This window comes from Camelina sativa, chromosome 7 (assembly GCF_000633955.1).
Source record: "Camelina sativa cultivar DH55 chromosome 7, Cs, whole genome shotgun sequence".
NCBI classification, from domain to species: domain Eukaryota; kingdom Viridiplantae; phylum Streptophyta; class Magnoliopsida; order Brassicales; family Brassicaceae; genus Camelina; species Camelina sativa.
The window spans coordinates 2,850,328-2,867,827 of NC_025691.1; the positions used below are offsets into that span (position 1 = coordinate 2,850,328).

General features: G+C 37.1%; 2 protein-coding genes, 1 long non-coding RNA gene and 3 other non-coding genes across 32 annotated transcripts in view; 3 read left to right on the forward strand and 3 right to left on the reverse strand.

Moving 5' to 3' along the window:
* On the reverse strand, positions 7-5,709 carry LOC104700040. 21 transcript variants are annotated; one of them, XR_002032654.1, is made up of 16 exons: positions 4,888-5,708; positions 4,691-4,788; positions 4,588-4,593; positions 4,313-4,436; positions 3,913-4,217; positions 3,726-3,815; positions 3,539-3,648; positions 3,273-3,364; positions 3,039-3,128; positions 2,554-2,948; positions 2,387-2,455; positions 1,954-2,304; positions 1,655-1,862; positions 1,053-1,477; positions 479-970; positions 7-377 (listed from the first exon to the last, which is right to left on the reverse strand). It is a non-coding gene; the product is annotated as an uncharacterized LOC104700040 (long non-coding RNA). The 21 variants fall into 21 exon arrangements; XR_002032653.1 differs by having other exon boundaries at positions 4,313-4,439; XR_002032650.1 differs by having other exon boundaries at positions 4,588-4,600.
* On the forward strand, positions 9,816-12,088 carry LOC104700041 (protein IQ-DOMAIN 1-like). 2 transcript variants are annotated; one of them, XM_010415486.2, is made up of 7 exons: positions 9,819-10,187; positions 10,271-10,340; positions 10,642-10,780; positions 10,862-10,975; positions 11,077-11,304; positions 11,436-11,549; positions 11,632-12,088. In XM_010415486.2, the coding sequence occupies exons 3-7, from the start codon at positions 10,706-10,708 to the stop codon at positions 11,914-11,916; spliced, it is 816 nt and encodes a 271-aa protein (XP_010413788.1). In that variant the 5' UTR covers positions 9,819-10,187; positions 10,271-10,340; positions 10,642-10,705; the 3' UTR covers positions 11,917-12,088. The 2 variants fall into 2 exon arrangements, with proteins under 2 accessions (XP_010413787.1, XP_010413788.1); XM_010415485.2 differs by lacking the exon at positions 10,271-10,340 and having other exon boundaries at positions 9,816-10,187.
* On the forward strand, positions 12,506-15,761 carry LOC109124902 (nudix hydrolase 22, chloroplastic). 3 transcript variants are annotated; one of them, XR_002032635.1, is made up of 6 exons: positions 12,506-12,904; positions 13,149-13,291; positions 13,479-13,598; positions 13,690-13,887; positions 14,009-14,147; positions 15,695-15,761. XR_002032635.1 is itself a non-coding variant. In XM_010415489.2 (5 exons), exons 1-5 carry the CDS (start codon positions 12,613-12,615, stop codon positions 14,033-14,035), a joined length of 780 nt encoding a protein of 259 aa, XP_010413791.1. In that variant the 5' UTR covers positions 12,506-12,612; the 3' UTR covers positions 14,036-14,319. The 3 variants fall into 3 exon arrangements, 1 of the variants encoding a protein (XP_010413791.1); XR_002032636.1 differs by having other exon boundaries at positions 12,507-12,904; positions 14,000-14,147; XM_010415489.2 differs by lacking the exon at positions 15,695-15,761 and having other exon boundaries at positions 14,009-14,319.
* TRNAP-UGG lies at positions 16,079-16,150 on the reverse strand. Its single transcript has one exon. It is a non-coding gene; the product is annotated as a tRNA-Pro (tRNA).
* LOC104700043 overlaps positions 16,263-17,500 on the forward strand; it is a 6,794-nt gene continuing 5,556 nt past the window's right edge. For 3 of the 4 annotated variants that reach the window (XR_002032662.1, XR_002032663.1, XR_002032660.1), the window contains exon 1: positions 16,263-16,380. This is a non-coding gene — a transcript (uncharacterized LOC104700043). Of the gene's footprint in view, positions 16,381-16,788; positions 16,887-17,500 lie in introns of all 4 variants that reach the window. The other variant, XR_002032661.1, reaches the window with a different exon arrangement.
* Positions 16,670-16,741, reverse strand: TRNAP-UGG. The gene has a single exon. It is a non-coding gene; the product is annotated as a tRNA-Pro (tRNA).

Here is a 17,500-nt window from a genome sequence, read left to right on the forward strand (position 1 = left end):
CCCCCCCCCCCCGTAAACGAATCCGGGCTCCTGAGCTAGACACTTCCGAAATCATAAAAGCGAACAACCTAACCCTTATTGGACGTCTCACGAATCCGCCAGCCCAACGACTCTGGTCACTATTCCCCTTTCTGGCAAACAGATGGAACCTCCGCGGGAAAGCTACTGGAGCTGACCTAGGTCGAGGATGTTTTCAGTTCACCTTTGACTTTGAGGAAGATTTTCGGAAAGTCTTGGACAACAGACCATACCACTTTGACCAATAGATGGTTATCCTCCAAAAGTGGGAGCCGATAATCTCCGAATCTTTCCCCTCTATGATTCCATTCTGGATCGAAGTTCAAGGACTCTCCAAGCACTACTGGCAACCTGCAATGCTAAAAACAATCGCAGAAGAGTTAGGAGATTTCCTAGATCTAGAACTGACAACCTCGGTAGCAAAAATCAAGGTTCTACTAAACAGCCTGAAACCTCTTACCAAGGAAACAGTGGTGGAATTCTCTGGAGGAGGAGAAGCTCTAGTCTCTCTTGAATATAAGGGACTCAAGAAACACTGCTCCTACTGTCTTCGACTCACTCACGAAGTGAGAGATTGCCCCGGCTTACGCAAAGAAACCCCTGTAAAGAATACCCCAGAGAACAACACATCCAGCTCAATCCCCCAACCGGTCCAGGCTAATTACTACCTGCCAAGAGACAATTTCAGGCCTCCCACTCAGTCTAGTACTCTCTTACCCTCGGTTGCTACCCGGTTCCATAGACCTCCCCCCCCTCCACAGTCGACTATCAGGAGGAGAGAATTCAAACTATAGAACCTCCAGGACCTCAGTTGAACGAAATGGCCTGGAGAAACAAGCATCCTCCAGAGAACAACCAAGAGAGACTGACCAAAGACAGAACCCCAGATCATGAGCCAGTTCCCGTGATCACCACTCTCTTAGTTACAGAAGATCCCCTCCTCGCCGCTTCCCTGACAGACATGGAAGACATCAAGACCAAAGGGGTCAAAGCAGCAATCACCAATGGAGAGAAAAAGCACCAAGAACAAGTACCTGGGAGGAAAGCTCTGAAACGTCTAGACCAAGACGCCCACCATTGGAGAGACAAACTATCACTGATAACCTTGTTGATTTACCCAGAACGGTTGACCCTCCCCCTACCACTGAAGAAATAATGGGTGAACTCCGAGAAGTTACGGTTCAATATGTCACCTGCTCTGATCCCACTGAAAGTTTGGCCAGGAAACAGAGAGTAATCCAGGGGGAGAGCAGAGGCCTAATGGAGGAGACAGCAGCCCAGATCCTTGTTGCGACGACCTCGACGAACCCCAACAGCCAAAACCCCTTGCTCTCCAAGGAGGTCACTAACTCTACCCACCAAGACGTTCATGAGAATCAAACCGAGAGCTTTACTGCACAAGCTCAATCCCTTACGGCTCTCAAAAAAAGGAGAGGACGACCACCTCTTGGGAAAAATCCTGGAAAACAAGTCAACAAACCGCCCTTGAATATCATAGGAGCAAAGTCAAGTACAAGAAATAAAGCAATAATCCAACTGTCCCCAAAGAGCAGACCAAATCATGGTAGAACATCTCCGTCTGGAGAGAATAAATCGAGCCACTCGGGGAACAGGAACAAACAAGGCAAGAATTTACCATTGGAACTCGCGAGACAGTCTTCAGGACCACAAGCACCCCAAGTGAAGATCATTCCTCCAATGGAAAAGAAAAAGGTGGATTTTCAAAATCCACCCCATCCTCTTCCTTAAAAATTGCTAGCTGGAACTGTTGTGGTCTTGGTAACCCCATGACAGTCCGGCGCCTGAAGGAGATTCACAAGTCAGTATCTCCATCCATAATGTTCCTAATGGAAACCAAGAATCCAGAGGAGATGGTCAAATCTACATTACAAGATCTTGGTTTCTCAAATTTGAAACTAGTATCCCCGATCTCACCTGGAAGAGGAGGGTTAGCTCTGTTATGGACCTCCGACATCAACCTCCAAGTCATATCTGAAAGTCCAAACTTCATTGACACACTGATTGAAGCAGAATGTCGTTTCTTTTTTGCCACATTTGTGTATGGTGAACCTGATAAGACCAAAAGAAAAGAAATCTGGACTCAACTTTCAAACGCTGGACACAACAGAAGTGAGCCGTGGATCTTAACAGGTGACTTTAATGAGATAATAGACTCATCTGAGAACTTGGGGGTCATGAACGACCAGAAGGCTCCTTCATCGATCTCCGCACTTTTATGTTAAGTTGTGACCTTTATGATCTGAGGCACTCTGGTAATTTCCTGTCCTGGAGAGGAAAACGCCATGATCATATTGTGTTCTGCAGGTTAGATAGAGTTATGTCAAATACAGAATGGGCCCTAGCCTACCCCTCAGGTCGATGTGAATATCTCTCCTTTGAAGCCTCAGACCACAGGCCGCTAATCACCTATTTTGACCTGAAAAGAAAGAAAAGGAAAAGCTTGTTCAAATATGATAGACGCCTAAGGAAAAACCCTGAGGTAACACAACTTATTTTTAAAAGCTGGAATCCTACGGTCAATGAAAAGGTAGAACTAAAATTGAGTAGATGCCGAGATTCCATCATCAAATGGAGTCGATAAAAGCACCAAAACAGCCAAAAGAGAATCAACGAGTGCAAAGTTGAGCTGGAAACAACGATGACCTGCTCAAATACAGTACCAGAGGCAATAGCACTTATCTCTGAGAAACTCCAACAAGCGTACAAACAGGAAGAGGAATTATGGAAGCAAAAAAGTAGACAATTATGGCTCTCAATGGGAGATAAGAACACGGGCTTCTTCCACGCAATTACGAAGAACCGTACAACCATCAACAAATTCTTTGTCATCGAGAATGATCTGGGAGAAGCTTTCTACGAAGAAAATGGTATACTCAAGGTCATAACTGAGTATTACCATCACCTGTTCACTTCAAAACCAGGAGAAATAATCACAACAGTTGAGGAAGCCATAACCCCCTGTATCTCAGATGAAATAAATGCAAAACTTATTGTATTACCTTCACCAATGGAGATCAAAAGTGCTTGGAAAACAGTAGGCAAACAAATCATAACTGAGATCCAAAGCTTCTTCTCGACGGGAGTGCTTCCTAGCAATATAAACATTACGCATGTTAGATTAATCCCCAAAATCACCAGTCCTAAATCAATGAAAGACTACAGACCCATTGCACTCTGTTCAGTATATTACAAGATCATTTCAAAGATACTGACAAGGAGAATGAAACCATTACTACAGAATATTATCTCTGAGAATCAATCGGCTTTTGTCCCCCAGCGAGTCATCGCAGACAATGTCCTAATCACTCACGAACCTTTACACTACCTGCACACATCAAAAGCAAGGAAAAAATGCTACATGGCGGTCAAAACTGATATGAGTAAGGCTTATGATAGAATAGAATGGAGTTTTATTAAACTGGTAATGGAAAAGATGGGCTTTCACAACGTCTGGATCAAATGGATCATGCAATGTATCACCACGGTGTCTTATTCTTACCTCTTAAATGGTGCGGCTCAGGGGAGAGTACATCCCCAAAGAGGAATCAAGCAAGGGGACCCTCTATCCCCGTTTGTCTTCATTCTCTGCAGTGAAGTGCTATCTGGTCTCTGCAAAAAAGCTCTGATCAGTGAGGAAGTTACGGGTATAAAATTGGGAAAAAAGAGTCCCAGAATAAATCACTTACTCTTTGCGGATGACAAAATGTTCTTTTGTAGAACTGATCAAAGAGAATGCACCAATCTTCTCAAAATCCTCCAGAAATATGAAGAAGCATCTGGTCAGATGATCAACACTCAAAAGTCAGCCATTACTTTCTCTGCTAAAACACCTACACAAATCTGAGATCGAACAAAGAGTCAACTGAGAATCACCAATGAAGGAGGACTTGGTAATTATTTAGGTCTACCGGAGATCTTTGGAAGAAAAAAGAAGGATCTTTTTATTAGTATTGTCGACAAAATCAGACAGAGAGCTAAGAGCTGGTCCTCCAGATTCCTTTCCACTGCAGGAAAAATGATTATGCTGAAATCTGTACTCTCAGCAATACTGACCTACTACAATGTCGTGCTTCAAACTACCAGGTTCCTTGTGCAAGTGAATACAATCAGTCCTCACAAGATTCTGGTGGGATTCTTCCCCTGGGAAAAACAGTATGTGTTGGATATCTTGGAAAGGCCTAACAAAAGCAAAAGGTGAAGGTGGATTAGGTTTCCGAGACATCCAGAGCTTTAATGATGCTCTACTAGCCAAAATCAGTTGGCGTATTCTAACCTCTCCAGATTGTCTGTTGGCCAAAATCTTACTTGGAAGGTACTGTCACTCCATATCCTTTCTCCAATGTGAACCACCTTCAAATACCTCCCATGGCTGGCGTGATATATGTATTGGAAAAGACCTACTGAAGCAGGAGATTGGTAAGGTAATCGGAAATGGGAAGACTACCTCAATGTGGAATGATCCGTGGCTATCTCAGGAGGAACCAGTGACCCCAATGGGCACACCAACAAAATAAACACAAAACCTCATGGTGGACTGGTTGATCTCACCTTCAACTGCAGACTGGGACAGAGAGAAGATTAAAGCCATCTTACCGGACCTAAAACAAGAAATCCTAGAAATCAAACTGAGTAAGAAAGGCGCAACTGATACCTTTGTATGGATCCCAACAAAGACTGGGAAATATTCAGCCAAGTCGGGCTACTATGAAAGCATAAAAACCAATAAATCCGACACCCCACCTCCACCACCTGCAGCAAGGAATTTCAATTGGTCAGGAAACATTTGGCACCTGAAAACATCACCCAAAAACAAGCTACTCCTCTGGAAAGCAGTAAGAGGTGCCCTACCTTCAGGCGAAAATCTGAGAGCACGATCAATCAACATCGAGGGAAAATGCCCCTTCTGTGGCGAGGAGGAAACCTCGCTTAACCTATTCTACACATGCCCTTTTGCTGTACAGGTCTGGACAGCAGCCCCCTTCAAAAATCCTTTACCTCAAGGCAGTATCCACTCAATCCGCGATCTCATTGAGAAGTCTAAGCCACTCATTTGTCTACCACCGAGTGGAGTAGGCTACGACCCCCTCTACCCATAGATCTTTTGGTCAATTTGGAACGCCCGCAACCACCAAATCTTCAATAACAAACCGACATCACCAAAATAAACCCTCACTCGAGCTATAGCACTGGGAAGAGAATGGTGTGAAGCCCAAGAGACTGAGACACCCCCACAACCGAGGTTAACTCACACTACCTCTACCTTTGATAGATCTGATGTGGTCATCTGTAACGTAGATGCAGCCTGGCAAAAAGATACAAAGACCGTAGGATGTGGATGGATCTTCCGCAACGAAGCAATCCGCCAACACTGTAAAGGATCATCCACCTCCCTCTGGATCAGATCACCGCTAATCGCTGAAGCAATAGCCATGCTCCACGCCGTGCAAGATGCCCACAATCTAGGTTTCCAAAATCTATCTGTTCCTTCAGATTGCAAACAATTAATTGAAGTCATACACTCGAAGAATCCGCCTAAGAAACTCCATGGGATAATCTTTGATATCCTCCATCTATTCTCATCGTTTATGCACATATTTTCTTTTGTTGCTAGATCTTGTAATCGAGAAGCCGATGCTCTCGCTAAACAATCCCTTCTTTCCCTTGTACCGGACTCGCTTTAGGCCCAATTCTAATTAAAGTATTTGGTTTGCACAAAAAAAAATAAAATAAAAAAGCTCTTGGACTTTCTTTATTTTCATTCTCAAAGATGTTTTGCGTTTTGTTTTTTTTATGGAGTTAGCTTAATATATTTTTTAAAAGTTGATGATAAGAATGTAAGAAGCATGGGTGAATGAAATGCCAATAATTTGTAACATCTGAAGCCTAGAACAACACTCTGTTACTTAATTAATTATCTTTGACAACATTATTTATTTACCATACTGCTGGCTATATAGATTTGACAGATGTGTAATGTATTTTCTACTTGATTAGATACCCAAATTGATTTAGTACTTACGCACTAAACTAAAGTTCTACACAATGATACCTACAAACACAAACGTTTCTTTTATAACCGTTAACTAAACATTTGATTAATTAAAAAAAATCCCAAAAATCATCAACGATCCAAAACAAATAACCAACAATCATCTTTGCTTAAAATGGTGAATCGATTATTTTTTCGTTTACATATATAATTGGTTATGATTTTTAAAGAACTTGGGTTGGGAAACTTGTAAGTTTTGTTCTTTATGTAATATTTTTGTTTTTTGTATACCCTTTAAAATCTCAAATGATGACGAAAAAGAACAAAACTGCAGCCGTAACTACCAATTCATGTAAAACCCCGTTAAAACTCATATTTTTCCTTTAAAAGGTGTAAAAAAACCTCCAAAGTTAAAGATGTATACTTGATCCTAGTCTTGATCACATAGTCAGCTATTGATAAATGGGTTTGTTGAAATAGGTAGAGTATATCTTTTGAGACTATGAAACCACTCGATCGTTAGAATTTTCTTATTTATCATATTGGTTTTAAACAGCGGGATTGGTAATTATGCTACATCCCTAGATGACTAGATCTTGACACACTGAGTCGAAGTCGGACCAAAACACCCCTAGATCTTGACCGAATGATCCAAAACTGAAACAAGTGTTTTAATAGTCCAAGGTTTTTGTTAACTTACTTTTAAGATTTTAAAAACAGACTTTTTTGACTTTTACTTTTTAAAAGTTTTGAAATTCACTTCTCTTTTTCTCTTCGTTGTTTTTTTTTTTAAAGCCTCAAAACTCATGCTTTAAAATTAATACAATTTTTAAATATTCTTTTTTTTTCTTCTTTTTATATTTAAAAACTCTCCAAAAATATATATAAATATTTTATTTTTATAAATTAATTATTATCATTTTTTCTCTTTTTTTTAAATCCATTTCAATAATAATTTTTATTTTTTCATCATTATCATTAATAATGGTGTAAAAGATTTATAAAATTCATCATTAGTAAAAAAGTATCATTCAAAACAATGCATTAATAAGTGTTTAATGGATTTTTGACTGCTAGTATAACTACTCAATTAAAAAAAATATTCAAACCAATTAAAAATCAATCAAAAACTAATTACCAAAAACAAAAGAAAAACAGAATTTTCAAACATAATCATATATTTGATCGACTTACATTTTAAAAATTATAATTTATCATTAATAAAATTTATTTTTGTTATTAAATTGATATATGTATTAAATTCTAAAATAATTTATATTTATTAAAATTATATTATTAATATTTAATGATAATAATAAAAATAGCTACAACTTTAAAAGTTGTTGGTAAACAATCAAATTTTAACAGTTAAAATTTTTAAAGTTTTTACAGTCAAAGCATCTACAGCCAAATTCTCTACAGCTAAAATTTTAAAATCAAAATCTCTACAGCCAAAAGTAACAGCCACTACCAATCAGAGCCTAAGTGTTGTCTAGACTAGATTAGTATATTACATAGGCCTTAAATAAATTGGTTAAAAATGAGTAAATAGCAATATATACTATTCTTTCGATTCATAAATTAAAACTTAATTGTCTTGAGATTTTACGGTGATTAAAAATCTTACTACATATCAATAGATTTCTTTTTACTCCATATCTATATATACATTTTTGAAGTACATTTTGGGTTATACCCTTTTATTTGTACTTATTTACAAAGTTAATCCCTAAAAAAATTCCAAAAGTAGCATTACTTCAGATTTTGTTTCCTAAATATATTATAAAGAATTCAAATTAAAAAAAAATACAGCATAATCAATATGGAAACATAAACTTTGAGATATTTAACCACACTTACTATTTTATTTCTGAATCCATTGCAAACAAATAAAACAACAATTTGATTCCTATTCTGTTTTTCAAAACCCGTGAGATTTGATTCTTAACGTAAGAATAATTTTGATTCACATTTATTTAAATATTATAATTAATATATATAAACTTAATAAAATTTTAAAATATTCTAAATATGTAAAATTAAAATATATATATATATATATATAATATGGTTATACAGTAGGTGGGTTATAAAGAGGACATGTTGGAATTAATAAAATATCATTAAATTTGTGCTAACACGGGTTAAATCATCATTTTATTATTTGTCAACACTAATAATATTAGAATATTTGACATATAAAAATTAAGTTGATTTTAACTAAGATTGTGTAAAATAATTAAATCATTAGGAAAAATGTGACTTAATCAAAGCGTATAAATGACTTACTATGTATTTAGATCCCTTATTTTTTGTTATAATAATTAATAATAAAAATAGAATCTCAAACACTAAATAAAACAAACTAAATATAACAAACAAATATTGCGGGTTAAAAATTAATATAAACATTTAGCCGTACAAACGGCCGGAAAATTTAGTTATTTCTCTATTTGCAAAACATCCAATATTTAACAAACAAATACAATATAAAATATAAATAATAATAAAATTATATGAACGGTGTACCGCGGGTTAAAATATAGTACTACTCATTAATCAAGTATAGTATACTCCGTACACAATGACCTAAACTCAAAATATGTTTCCTAGTGTGAACCACTTTTCGAGATCTTCCCGTTTACTGTCTGATTATTTCATTCACTAGAATTAGGTACAAACCACAGATGAGGTGGCTCAGCTGCTGAATCCACATATATTTTAGCTTAATTATTGGGAAAAATTTTCCTCTTAAAAGATTCATTAATTTTGATTCTTGTCTGTGGTAGATGGATCAAAAATGAGTGAAGGGTAGGTGCAATATCGATTTTGGAAACTTCGGACCCCTCAGCCGAAGTCAAATGATTCTGCTAAGCCATTGCTTTTTTTGCTCATCATTATAGACCAACCACTTCGAGAAACCATTTGATAACAGATATAATATCCACTAATATCCAAATACCACCTCAACAAACTTAAATCGAAATAATATTTCTTATGAAAAAGCCAAAAATATTTGCTATACAGTTTTAATAAAATCTTAATTATTTCGTTTGGATTTGTGTATATGGTGTTTTTTTTTTCAAATGTTTATTTAAAGCTAGTTATATAGCCACCACATAAACAACCATACACAATGTACATTGTTATTCTGTCGCTATGTTCGAATATACATCTCATTGACACACAAAAGATAAAGAGTAGAAGAAACATTTGAAATTTGGTTTGATGTTCTCGACCGCTTAATTCAAAACATTATCAGTTGAACGGTAAGAGATAAAAATAAATTAATTGGTAATATTTTTTAACAAGGTTGGTTAAAATATCCAATCGCAAGTAGTAATCCATGCATAGATATAGTCATCAAAACAATTATAATTCTTAAACACATTAGCCATCGGTCGTTTGGCCTCAAACCTCAAATCAAAGTAATCAGATGGTTAAACTGTCATAGTTGATATTTAATTATACATTATGCAGATCATTTAAAGGAAAATAAAAATAAACGAAAGTGGTTTAAATTTTCCAATCTCGTAATTAATAATTCACTATTTTCCAACTTTTTTTTGTTGTTGTTGCTCAAAGCCTCAAACTACTTTTCAACTTCTAAATTTAGACGAGTATAAATGAGTCACGAAAAATTCTGATGGGTGTTATATAATTATGACATTCATCTTTCTTATAAGAAAAGTTAATACTAGTTCGTGATAATTACTAACTCTTCGTATCTTTAAACAGACGGTAGACCAACGTGATATATAAAAAGAAAAAAGGAGTCGAATCTGACAAATCTTAGATATGTTTAGAAAAAAAAAATTATTTTACATTAAACTGTTTGGTGTGTAACACTGTGACAATTTGATTAAACAATGACTGATTATGAATTATTATTTACAAAAATTTTTTAAAAAATGTGATTACAGCCTCATAATATTTATTTTCCAGTCTCCTCCACGAGTCACGACGCTGTAATGATGTCTCTTTTATAGTCTTTACTTCTTCCTCACTACAGGCACACACACACACACAGAGAACAAATCTCCGTTCTGTTTTCCTGTCTCTCTGCTTTTTAGTCTTCTGCGTTTGTTCTTTGTGTCGTCGCCAAAGCCAGTTTCCTTCACAGAGCTTTTCTTTCAAGAACCTGTGGTCCCGAACTCAGGTTTTTGTCTCTCTCTTTAGTTCCTTACTTAGTTGAAAAAATGGAACTCTTTTGTTTTGTTTTGTTGATTTCAATGGTTGTAGATTGGATCTGTACAATAGAACAAGTTTGTGGTTTGAATTTGCCGATTAATTCGTGGGAGTTACTACCTTGGTATGTTTCTAGTGTTGGGTTTAGTAAAGTTTGAACCTTTTTATTTTTATTTTTTTATAGCATTGGTTTTTTCACCTAAAGATTTAAGGTTTGCTATCAACCAGTTGCTTCATTTAATCCTCCCTCCTCTGTAATTGAATATACTTTTCTATTGGGTACTTGATTAGTTGATTTTGGTTGGGTATGAGTAGTTAAGTACAAGAACCCAATCAAGTAGTTTGTAGTCAAGTGTTTAGCTGAAGTAGTTGATCCTTAACTATTAGCTGTTTTGTTAACCAGAATATTTTCTCATCCATCTCAGGTTTAGAGCAGCATTTGCTTTATACATACAAGCTGTATTGGTGATAAACGAAACAGACTCTGAGATGGCTTCTGGGAATTTGATTAAGGCTATAATTAGATTGAAGAGGGGTAAACAAAGGAGCATCAAGAACGAAAAGGTATATGTTTATTTCTTCTTCATATTGGCATGAAACAAATACTGAGTTGTGTTTTTATTAAAGGTGTTCTCTGTGACACAGGGATTTGTTAAACCTAAAGCTTCCAAGAAGAAGGGTACTCTTTCTTCATCACTAGTTACTCGTACTGAGGATTGGGCTGCAACTCGGATTCAGACTGCTTTTAAAGCCTATAAGGTTCATTGAGTTGTTTGGTTTCCAAATTTATTAGCATGATTTTTACATTTTACATTGGAAATTTTAAGGGATCTTGTGTTGTGGTCTTTTGCTTTGCACAGGCTAGAAAAAGCTTACGGCGTCTAAAGGGAATTGCAAGAGCAAAGTTATCTACTGAGAAGCACTCTGTGAAGAACCAAGCGGTGGTCACATTGAGGTATCTTCACTCATGGAGTAAAATACAGTCAGAGATAAAGGCTCGCCGAGTTTGCATGGTTACCGAATGGCGACTCAAGAATAAGAGATTAGAGCATCAGCAAAAGCTTGAGGCAAAGCTTCATGATGTTGAAGTAAGCTTTTATATCTTAGTTCCAGAGACACATCTTGTTTCCCCTCAAATTCTTCTTGAGCTGTTTAAAGCTCAGGCTGAGTTTTTATCATCTGTAAACAAATGAACTTAGAAGTGATACAAATGATGCAGGTTGAGTGGAATGGTGGGTCAGAGACAAAAGATGAAATCTTGGAGAGGATACTTCAAAGGGAAGAAGCAACGATCAAGCGGGAAAGGGCTTTAGCATATGCCTTCTCTCATCAGGTATATTTTAAAAACAGGTTCTTTCTTGTTTGCTGCTTTGGATGTGAGAAGAAAAGTTTTTAATCTATGGCCTTCATAACAGTGGAAAGCCGATGGTAAGACTCAGTGGCTGGGGAGTTATGAACTGGGCAACACTAATTGGGGTTGGAGCTGGAAAGAGCGTTGGATTTCAGCTCGGCCTTGGGAAGTAAGATATACAGCGACTCCTAAGAAACCGAAGAGCTCAAAGACATTTTGCAAAAGTGAGACTAACTCAAATTCACCAGCAAAGAGAGTAATGTCATTATCATCAGTTCCAGCCAAAGCTTCATCCTTGGGAACTAGAAACACAGTGAAACCACGGAGATTGTCATTTCCCGGTGCGTGAAGCGAAGTTAACTTTGTCTGCGTCTAAAGAGTATACACGTACACTTGAAGATTGAGGGTATAATTTATTTGGTCTTATGTGTTTCTCTGGTGTGATGTAAATATATGTATTTGTTATGTAGACTACGATGGTGGTTCTTGTTTGCTTAATACATGCATCTGTTTGTCTCTCATAGTCATCCCAAACCAAATTTAGATTGTTCTATAAAAAGTCCCAAAACAATTTATACTATGCCATAAGAAAAGCCGATCAGCCAGACTGGACTAACAAAATATGCGCGTTCCAACCATGATCGGATTGACATGCCTAGGCTAAGTCTTGAATTTGTTTCCTTTTCAATTTTCAATCAATCTTAAATTTTAGTGTACACTAGTTTCATTCTAAGTTTGTAACTTTTTCTAGGTTATGCAACTCAAGTTGAACCACTTTGAATCCGGTTGGTGTCACAACTCGAAACATATTTCTTGGTACTACCATTTTGTTACCGTCTAACCGAATAAATACATAAAACCAGTAATCTAAACCAACCTTAAATCTAATTTTAGGGTTAAAAGGTTTAATTTTGAAGTCATTAGGGAAACAAAGGTTCAATTTTTGAAGTCATTTGGGTAAAAACTAAAAAGGTTCAATTTTGAAGTTCCATTGGTGGTGGTGTGCCTTTGGCTTCTGCGACAGCTGGAATTCTCTGCAATATCTATGAAGTCGGCAACATCGGCCACGTCGCCAACGGCGACAAGCTTTAAACTAGGATCTCTCAGACTCTTAGCCTTGGCGCAGCAGCTGCGGCTATACAAACCGCCGCTTTCTTCACCGTTCGACGAGGAGAGCACCAGGAAATTGGTATCCCACGTTGGGTTTCAGGAACTTATGGCTCCGGTGAGGCTCACACCGAAGAAAGCGGCTGTCTTGATTTGTCTCTTTGAAGGAGACGACGGTGATTTGCGTGTGATCCTCACTAAGAGGTCTTCCACAATGTCTACTCACTCGGGTTTGTACTTTGCTTTTCGAATTTGGTTTGCTGAGTCTCAAAATCAATTTGATTGGGATCTTCTTTTATTGTGAGGGGAACATTTAAAGTTATCGTCTTTGAAGCCATTTATCTAATTGTTCAAACCTACAGGGTTAAAAGCCAGAAGTGCTTAATGGTCACTTGAGTATAGGAACAGAATAAATATGGGATAATGATAATGATACTATGGATGATTAATGGTGTTTATTTTTATTTGTTGCAGGAGAAGTTTCTTTACCAGGTGGTAAAGCAGAAGAGCATGATAAGGATGATGGGGTCACTGCAACCAGAGAAGCAGAGGAAGAGATTGGATTAGACCCTTCTCTTGTTGATGTTGTTGCTTTCCTCGAACCATTTCTGTCTCAGGTATAAAGAAGTGCTCACTATCCTCCTTTGTCTCATTTTAAGATCTGGGAGCTGTGTTTTCTGCGGACACAGAGTTATGTTTGATTGTTGGTTTAGGCTCTATTCCAAATTGTTTCTGCCATATACCAAGCATAATTTAAGCTTTTACGAAGTGTTTTGCTTATCTGTACTTCATTTTCCTATGCAGCATCTGCTTAGAGTAACTCCTGTGGTAGGAATATTATGGGACAAAAAAGCGTTCAATCCAAGGCCAAGTCCTACAGAAGTGGAAGCCGTGTTTGATGCACCCTTTGAAATGTTTCTGAAGGTTCTTCTTGTTTCTTTTTATCAAGGAGGCTTTATAGTTGCAGTTTTTATTTTACTCTGAAGCATTGTTGGTTGAAATATATCTTACACAGGATGAGAACCGGAGATCCGAGGAGATTGAGTGGATGGGGGAAAAGCTTTTGTTCCACTTCTTTGATTACAAAACAGGAGATGACGATTATGTTATATGGGGTTTAACTTCCAGAATCTTGATAAGAGCTGCAACAGTGGTTTATCAACGACCACCGGCTTTCATTGAACAGAAACCTAACTTGAAGTACTCCAAAATGGTAGGCAGACATATTTTGCTCAATAGTGTTATCCTAGACGTCCACATCTACTATAAGTCCAACAAAAAGACAATAAGGGAATGATACCCATATAACTGATTCCCTGTACCAGTGAATGCAGAACCAGGCTACTAGTTTATATGGATAGTTGAAGGCGCCGAGTTCTAGCATCCGCCTTCCTTGGAGATCTTGTGGCAAATTTACATGAATCTTGTGAAAAAGGACGATTGCTAGAGGTGTCTCTATTTGGTCATGTCCAGGTCAGTCTGTATTACTGATATTTGTAAAGTTGCCTTTTGTCTGCTCTTTGTTTCCAAAGTTATTTCTGCGGTATGTTCAATTGTGAGAAGTGAGCTATTTCCATGTTATCAATATATCCTACAACAAATATCAGGTTCATTTGTGGAAATGGTGGATTGTTCATTTCTAATTTAGGAACTTGTGCTACGTTTTGTTTCCCTTTGGACCTGGGACTTCTCGGTTGACTATATACTCGGTTGTTGAGAAATTAGATTCAAATGTTGAAGAACACTTCTCTGGTTTATTATTCTTAGATAGGAGCTTAATGAAGCTCATATGTAAAAACAAGCATAAATTGATAGATCTAGAATCCAATCACTCTTAGAGCACAGACTTTTGGAAGCTGTCACTTGGGGCGTAGTTGGAATCGATCCTGGAGGCATTCTGAAGCTATAATCATACTACTAGATCAAATGCCTGTTGTTGAGCAATTTAGCTAAAAATGCTTGAGAAATACCAATTAAGTCAATGTAGGGTCTAGTTCCCTTAGTTGACTTTCAGTGATGTAATATTTTAGTCTTAACAAATCTGATCTGCAGGATCTGTTTCACAACTTAGAGTGAGTCTAAGGAAATGACTGTTTCCATTTTCATTGGAAAGTGAATAACTTGTTCGCAATTTTGTGGCCAGAAATAGTCCGGAAATATTTTGGTCCACTTGTGGAAGCTCTTGTGTCTTTTTTTTTAGTTGGCCGTTTCCACTGATCATGTGAAACATTCCATTCGTTTAATTCATTTTTGATCTGGTTTCTATGAAGATTTGCACATGATATGCGTACCATACAGTTTACTAGACTTTCTTGATAAAACAAACTACCCGCGGAGCATAGGAAACAAAAACATTAAAGGATATACTATTTCGATGACTTTCTAAGAATTAAGCTCTGGACCTCTCTCTTCCCATAGGTGAATAGTCATAGACCAGACCAGATGTCCATATGTTATTATTCGTTTTAAGCATTTAAGAGAATGTTTTTGTGCATTCATCCTGTCTCTAATGCCTAGTCTGAAGCCTCTGGTATAGGTGATGACACCTACAACAATTTCTGGTTGATTTCCTTATGGAAGATCAATGTATCTATCTAAAGACAAGGATACCTTTTGGATCTTGTTGACTTTGATTACATAATTATCATCTAATTTCTGAAAGTTGGTGTAAATGAATAAATTATGGCCTTTTGATGTGTGGAATAATAATCATATTCTGGTCATGATTTTGCTTTTTTTAATAAAGAATTCAAGCCAATTGTATGTTTGTTGAGTTTCATGGCTTGTATTCATAGGATCTCACAAGAGCACAAGATTGTACGTTTTGTTTCCTAGTTGTAATCGTTGCTGGGTTGTAAAACATAATTAAAGGGAATCTCTTGCAAGAACTGAACCTAAAATCTCGTGTTCACTACCACTGAACTTTTGGTTCGAAACATCTGTTCTGGAAATTCAGTTACCTTTGTGTGTGTGTGTGTGTGTGTATTCTTCCGTCGCTTACTTGTTTTCCTTTCCTGCAGCATACTGCCTGCGTTATCAGGACGATCGTTTTTGTGCATATCACAATCATTTGACCTGAAAGCCAAGGTATGTTGCGGTTATGCTTGTAATTTACAGCTTGAGAAAAATCAGGAAAATATTGTCTAAAACGTGATGTTTGAAACTCTGGCACCAAAACACAGCAAAGTCTCTAACATTAATCAATTGGCACTAAGTACATACACTGTCAAAAAGCCAGCGGGGCATTCCGATCCACAATACTGTTGCATGTTGGTGAAATTCTAGGAAGTAGGAACTGGTCAACTGTTGAGTAGCATGATCTTTGAAAAGCTGTCACACTATTGTAAATTAGCAAAATTTAGTTGGCATACCAAATCAAACACACACTGTTTAAAAAGTCAATGGGGGCATTCCGAGAATCGAACTCGGGACCTCTCGCACCCAAAGCGAGAATCATACCACTAGACCAAATGCCCAATTGTTGATGTAATCCATTTGTAGCAACTGATCTTGAAACCCTTATCTTTTGCGTGTTTGCTGAACTTTATTAACTTGGAAAGTATATATTTTCCTGTTTCCTGCAGCTCATCCTTGGAGAAAGCATTTGCGTTGTAGTTGTGAGGGACATCTGGATGTTCTCTAATTGGAATGGTTCAAGAAGGGTTTACCTTTGTCCAAATCTGGATCAGCTGACATGAAAGTAAAGGTATGTAATATATAAAAACCAATATCTTTAGCTTGACAACTTTTAATACATACTAGAAAGACAAAAAGCCTAACCTACAAAAGTAGAGGTGAAGTCTTTGAGCCCCCAAACGCTTGTATCAGTATTTTGCAATGATGCTTGTAGTTTACTGATGGTGAAATTCTAGAGACTAGTCAATCGTTTAGTTGAACATGTCCTTTGAAAATATGGCACCTTAGGAAATAATTGTCAACGTTAGTAACAACGGTTTAGCTGGCATTCAGCACATACATTGTTGAAAAAAAGTAAAGGGGCATTCCGAGAATCGAACTCGGGACCTCTCGCACCCAAAGCGAGAATCATACCACTAGACCAAATGCCCAACTGTTGATATAGTTCAGATAAACACTAAATGGCCGTTTGCAATAGGTGGAACTAGAACAATTGAAGGATTGATTTGCTTGTAGAGATTGGGCTGTTGTTCTAGAGGCTGAAGTGTGCGGATCTGAAGACAATATAGGTGATCTGTAAGATATCGTACCACAGGAACAATTTTTGGTCGAAAGACGTATGAGTATTACTTAAATCCTTAATTATTAGCTCACATACAGAACACATTCTCTCGAAAAAGGAAAGGGAGCATATGCATGTTGCTGTTTTATTTCAGTTTAAACACCCAAAGGCATGCATGCTGTTAAGATTTCATCATTTCTTAGAAAATCTATATTGAACCCTCAATTTGTTATGTCTAAAACTTTGCTATTATAGGTGAAGACTAGAATCCGTTTTGTTTGGTTATGAGAATCTAAGCCAACGCATCTGAAACTGAGATACAGTTTGGATCTTGATTTCTTAGTCCATTTCATTAAAAAATCAATCATAAGAATCTCTTATATGCATAGATGTGGTATCATGCCATCAGATCCATGTCTGAATATTGACTTCTCGCTGTTAGACTAAGTTATGTCCTTTGGATTTGGACTAGAAACATTCTGATTGTTAGATGGGTCTCTCACACCCAAAGTGAGAGCCATGCTGCTTGACCAACAGCCCAAATAAATAAGTGCTTCTGTTAAAGCATTTGTGTGCTCCCCTATCTTTTCTTCAAAGAGATCTGTACTTTCTGTTGATCTTTAGGTGG

What these genes read in the sequence shown, in the direction of transcription:
- LOC109124902 (XM_010415489.2), top strand. Translation starts at nt 12,613, where the DNA reads ATGAAGTCGGCAACATCGGCCACGTCGCCAACGGCGACAAGCTTTAAA. An exon ending in TCGAACCATTTCTGTCTCAG is followed by an intron (nt 13,292 to 13,478) that starts GTATAAAGAAGT and finishes TTTCCTATGCAG; the next exon opens with CATCTGCTTAGAGTAACTCC. An exon ending in ACTTGAAGTACTCCAAAATG is followed by an intron (nt 13,888 to 14,008) that starts GTAGGCAGACAT and finishes CAGTGAATGCAG; the next exon opens with AACCAGGCTACTAGTTTATA.
- LOC104700041 (XM_010415485.2), top strand. Translation starts at nt 10,706, where the DNA reads ATGGCTTCTGGGAATTTGATTAAGGCTATAATTAGATTGAAGAGGGGT. An exon ending in CTGCTTTTAAAGCCTATAAG is followed by an intron (nt 10,976 to 11,076) that starts GTTCATTGAGTT and finishes TGCTTTGCACAG; the next exon opens with GCTAGAAAAAGCTTACGGCG. An exon ending in CATATGCCTTCTCTCATCAG is followed by an intron (nt 11,550 to 11,631) that starts GTATATTTTAAA and finishes CCTTCATAACAG; the next exon opens with TGGAAAGCCGATGGTAAGAC.